Here is a 5,281-nt window from a genome sequence, read left to right as displayed (position 1 = left end):
TTTTTTGACTGTAAATTGAAAACTTACATTGCCTATGTAAGTGAAGCAAGCAAATATACAAAAATTGCAAACCAGGAAACTGAAGTGAAACTGAATATCAGTGCTGTTTTACAATTATCTTTCAAAATCATTAGGCCAGTCAAATTTATCATGGAATTAGCTGTTATATAATAATATATAACATTACCATAGTAATATTGATTTGCAAAACAGCCTTTCTGTGGGCCTCGTTACTCAGGTTCACCGTTTCTCACTGTCTGACGCCAGCTGTGTTATCCACATACCAGACATTAAGCAATCGCCCATGACATTACACAGAAACTCTCCAGAGATTGTTTAAAGCAGTAGGAAAACTTACACAACTGGATGATTTATATCTGCTCTTGTTGCATTCCTATATAAATTGTTAAAAATATATAATTTACAGTAATAGTTAGGACCTAGTCCCGGGGGTAGGCAAGATCGGTCCTAGAGAGCCACAGTCCTGCAGAGTTCAGCTTCAACCCTAATCAAGCCCCAAATCGATGTCTTCAGGCTACAGGCAGGTGAGGGTTTTTTTTTTTTTCAAGGTTGGAGCCGAACACTGCAGGACTGTGGCTCTCTAGACCCGAATTTACCTACCCCTGACCTAGTCCTAGATTGTTGATGGCAAGAAATCGGCCTGTTTTAGTTTGGCTTTTGCTCTCTCATGGTTTTTCTATTTCTGTCTGTATTCTTCTCTATTCTCAAACATTGTATGTTTCAGTGCTTGAGCAGAAGCAGGATCATCAAATGTTAATTTCTGAAATTGATTAAATGAAAATTTAATTGAGAGCATTTATTATCATTTGATTTGCATGCAACCAAATTAAGAGCACTTCTCCTGACTGATGTTTGAAATATATAACCATATAACCACAACAAAGAGCATTAATTAATTTAGTGCATTATTGCATTTTTGATTTTAAAGTCTGGATTGCAACTGAAAGAAATTGTCCTTTACTCTTGTGGTCTTTGTTCTTAAGGATCTGTACCATCTGCAAGAGAGCAGATGATTAAAGGAGGTTTAAACAGGTGGTGACCTGGATGTGATGTTATTTGCTTTTGAGAGATAGTGGGACTTTTCATCAAGAGTCTAAATGACATTCACAATCAAAACAGAGCTGAAACACCTGTTCTTCTGCAATTCCTTTCAAGTGCACAATGTGATGATTTCAGATAAAGAGCTTGAAACAAACAGTGGCAACTGGCTTGATGAGGGATCCAGATAACATACCGATGGCTTCCTGTCCCCCCCACCACCACCCATACCCATGACCTCATCTGAGCCTCCCTCAAAAGTGTTGTTGCCACCAGCTTTAATTAAGCAATCCATCTCAGGTGAGAGCTGGATGTGCTGATTACAGCACAGACTGTCTGCATGACCTGCTTTTATAAAAAGTAGAAAGAAGAATGTAACTCTGCAATTTTGCTGAGCATAGATATAGTATATCTGTTGTTGTTATTTTATTTATATATTTTATTTATCATTTTTATTATTATCAAACTCTACTAGAAAGTACCAGAAAACTATGCGGTAAAACAATTGGTCTGTGCAAAAAACAAAACACTATTTTCAACATTATAACCTTTAATCCAGAGCCTCAGGAAACGGTCCGGAGTGATGTCTGGTTCATGAACAAATCATTGTTTTAAACGGGTTCTTTTCACCAAATCTGAAATAAATAATAAATAATAATAATAATAATTACAGCACAAGCAGCACAGATATACAAGTTGCTCAGTCAGACCTGAAATCGCATGTATGCTGCTATGATGCTTGTCTTTGCCAACTCATTAAGTGTCATTCAGACTTTTTTTTACAATGTTGCCAACTCAACATGTGTGTTTATTTGGTTTACTACAAATATTTCCATAAATGTTGATTAAAAAAATTCAGTCTATAAAGTGATGCATTCGAGAAGTAATTTGAGAAAAGGCAGAATATTGTGAAATCATTCTGGAATATTTGGCTTATCTAAAGTTGCTGTGTCATGAGCTGAAGATTTGTTAAAAAGCCAGCATCACGCTTGAGTCATAATCTTTATCTTCATATCCGCTTCGTAACAGTGCAAGTATTTTACACAGGCGAAAGACAGCCAGAGCATGACAAACGGAAAATGAGAACAGATCCAGGCATCCACTGACGACAGCCTCATTATGCGTTTATAAGAGAGTCTGTCTGATCTGACCAGCGTCTAGTTGGAGAAGATTCAGCGAGACAACCCATCGGGAGTAAACAGATCTGGATCTATAATCTGGAGCTGCCACTTAACATGAAAGGTAGGAGAGATTCTTACAAGTCATTGTGACTTTAATAATAATGGTTATTTTCAAACAGCACATGTTAAATAACAATAAAAGTAATTGTTGGAACATTACAGCATGGTGCTAGCAAGGCCAAAGTTCTGGGTTTTATTCAATCTTTTATTTTTGGGATAAAAACATCTGCAAAGTGCATAAGTGTAAAACAGAATCCAAAACTGAGATTAACTTTTTCGCGACACATTTTGTTAATATTCTGCCTTTTACAAACATGGAATTTCCAGGTTTTGCTTCGCCAGATGGATCCCTTCCAACAAATGACTCCCATTCATTCTTTGAGTTGCTTTCACAGTCCGGTTGATTTTGCTTGCCAAACATGAAGGAAACGTCAAACTTCATCAATTTAGGAAGAAAGGACAGGCTTAAGATTGGAATAAATACATTTACAATAAATACATAATACAATTAATGAATCAATGAATTAATAAATAAGGATTATTGTACCTTTTACAATAAAATCAGTCTTTCTATTTCAAAATGTCAAGCATTCAATTGCTATTTCTTTCTATTTGTGAAATGAATTAGAAATGAAAATTTATTTGAAGTGAAAATGGTTTCAAAGTAAATCCTGCACTTTATTTTATACTTATAAATCAAGTTTATTTTTTATTTTTTTTTACCAAGTTGCTCATGTATATTTTTATTGGCCTTTTTGATCTTCACTGGGGGAAAAAAAATATGTAGAAATAATGTTCACTCTGAATTGCTAGTGAATTTCACTATTAATTACAAAGAAACAGCAAGCAACACACTGAAGTAAACTATACTTTAAAAGACTGAAGTATTTTTTTTTTCAGTGTACGTCTAAAATCAGTTTAAATCGCATGCTAATCTACAATATCAATGAACATTTTACAGTGTCCCAATGGAACTAAATTCATCAAACCTCCCCTGCAATGACACAGTCGCCTGGATATGGCTGTCGTCTCTCCAGCCTCCGTTCCTGGCTCTTATCAGCATCCTGGGAGTGGTGGGCAACATTCTGGTCCTCTGCGTGTTCTGCCTCCAGCGGAAGCCGTGCACCGTAGCTGATGTGTATCTAGGCAACCTGGCAGCTGCAGACCTCATTATGGTCCTGTGTTTGCCCTTCTGGACGGTCACCATCGCCCATGGCTATCAGTGGAACTTTGGTCAGCTGCTCTGCAAGGTGATCAACACTGCCATTTCGATGAACTACTACTGCAGCATACTCTTCCTAGTGTTAGTCAGCATGGACCGCTACCTCGCCTTGGCCAAACCCATGAATCCCAGTAAGCTCAGAAGCCCCAAATGGGCCAAGCGTATCTGTGTGGTGATTTGGGTGGTGGGATTCATGTTTAGCCTCCCAACTCTGCTCTTCCGAAGAGTAGGTTCCTTTCCACTCATAGGGGTGGATGCCTGTTATCTACAATACCCTCACCCAGCCTGGGTGCTCCAATGGAACCTAACAAAAAACTTGATTGGATTCCTGGTTCCGATGCCAATTATTTCACTTTGTACTTTTCACACGGTCAAAGCGCTTAAAAACCGTGGTCTGGTGATTCAACCGAGAGTTCAAATGGAGAGGAAGGCCGCTCGGCTGGTTCTGGCGGTCCTCGTCGTGTTTCTCCTCTGCTGGACACCCTTTCAGTTGTTCCGGTTCCTAGAAACTCTTCACTACTTTCAGCTCTTTTCTGGGTGTCTCTGGGAGGACATATTGCAAATAGGCAACCAGCTGGCTACTTATTTAGGGTATAGCAATAGCGCTATAAACCCTTTCTTGTACGTCATTGTAGGGAGCCACTTCAGGAAGAGAGCTCAAGGAGTTTTTCAGGGTCTCTTGTATTCTAGACGGAAGAGCAACTCCTCGGTGATCATAAATGTTACTGTTATCAGCAAGTGCAGTAACAGTGTTAAAGATAACAGAATAACACCGGTGGAACTGGGAGCTGTATATCCACCCATCAAACCTCACATGATGTGTAGATCATTATGAAGAGGGAAAGAAGCTTGACTGGTTGAGGTTGAGGGTTTGATTGGTAACACTTTATTTTGATGGTCCCCCAACAGACTTCTTAACACCCTGCTAATACTCTAATGAGAGCAGAGCTGACATATAGTTTCAAAGATAGAAAGTAACAAGTGTGTAAAATTGACCATCAAAACAAAGTATACCCATTTGATTACAATTGTGCAATCCTGTTTTCCTTTCCTCACACCTTCTCCTTTTGTTTTAGCTGAGGTGAATATTTTCGCTCGTGTGGCATGTGAATGATTACTGATGATTTTGCACTAAAATGTTTTAAAAATAGTTTTGTATTTATTACTGATTGTATTACGGTTACTGTTTACATTATAAAGACCTTGTCTCAGAGGACCACCGGGACAAGACCACAGGAAACAGATGATTCTTCTGCACAATCTGACTTTGCTGCAGTCTAGAATTGAACTACTGGTTCTGTCTGGTCAAAGGAGAACTGACCCCCTAAACTGAGCCTGGTTTCTCCCAAGGTTTTTTTCACCATTCTGTCACCGATGGAGTTTCGGTTCCTTGCCGCTGTCGCCTCTGGCTTGCTTAGTTGGGGTCACTTTATCTACAGCGATATCATTGACTTGATTGCAAATAAATGCACAGACACTATTTAAACTGAACAGAGATGACATCAATGAATTCAATGATGAACTGCCTTTAACTGGCATTTTGCATTATTGAGATACTGTTTTCCTAATGAATGTTGTTCAGTGGCTTTGACACAATCCGTATTCTTTTAAGTGCTATATAAATAAATGTGACTTGACTTGAATTTATTTTCACTAAAGTAATTAAATAACCAAAAAAAGTATTTCAAAATGATTCCAAAACACAGTTAGTCTGTTCTTTTTTTTCAGTTATGTATATTGTTTATAATAATATATATAACTTATAACACTGTTTTATAACACACACACACACACACACACACACACACACACACACACA

General features: G+C 38.1%; 1 protein-coding gene across 1 annotated transcript; it reads left to right on the top strand.

The window, feature by feature from the left end:
- The first annotated feature begins 2,053 nt into the window (after nucleotides 1-2,053).
- On the top strand, nucleotides 2,054-4,943 carry LOC113063016 (B2 bradykinin receptor-like). The gene is made up of 2 exons (XM_026233148.1): nucleotides 2,054-2,301; nucleotides 3,202-4,943. Exon 2 carries the CDS (start codon nucleotides 3,209-3,211, stop codon nucleotides 4,295-4,297), a length of 1,089 nt encoding a protein of 362 aa, XP_026088933.1. The 5' UTR covers nucleotides 2,054-2,301; nucleotides 3,202-3,208; the 3' UTR covers nucleotides 4,298-4,943.
- The last annotated feature ends 338 nt before the right edge of the window (nucleotides 4,944-5,281 follow it).

Source organism: Carassius auratus, chromosome 45, assembly GCF_003368295.1.
Source record: "Carassius auratus strain Wakin chromosome 45, ASM336829v1, whole genome shotgun sequence".
In the NCBI taxonomy this organism is placed as follows: domain Eukaryota; kingdom Metazoa; phylum Chordata; class Actinopteri; order Cypriniformes; family Cyprinidae; genus Carassius; species Carassius auratus.
Note: the sequence above shows the minus strand (reverse complement) of the source record. Positions and strands in the feature narration are given on the sequence as shown.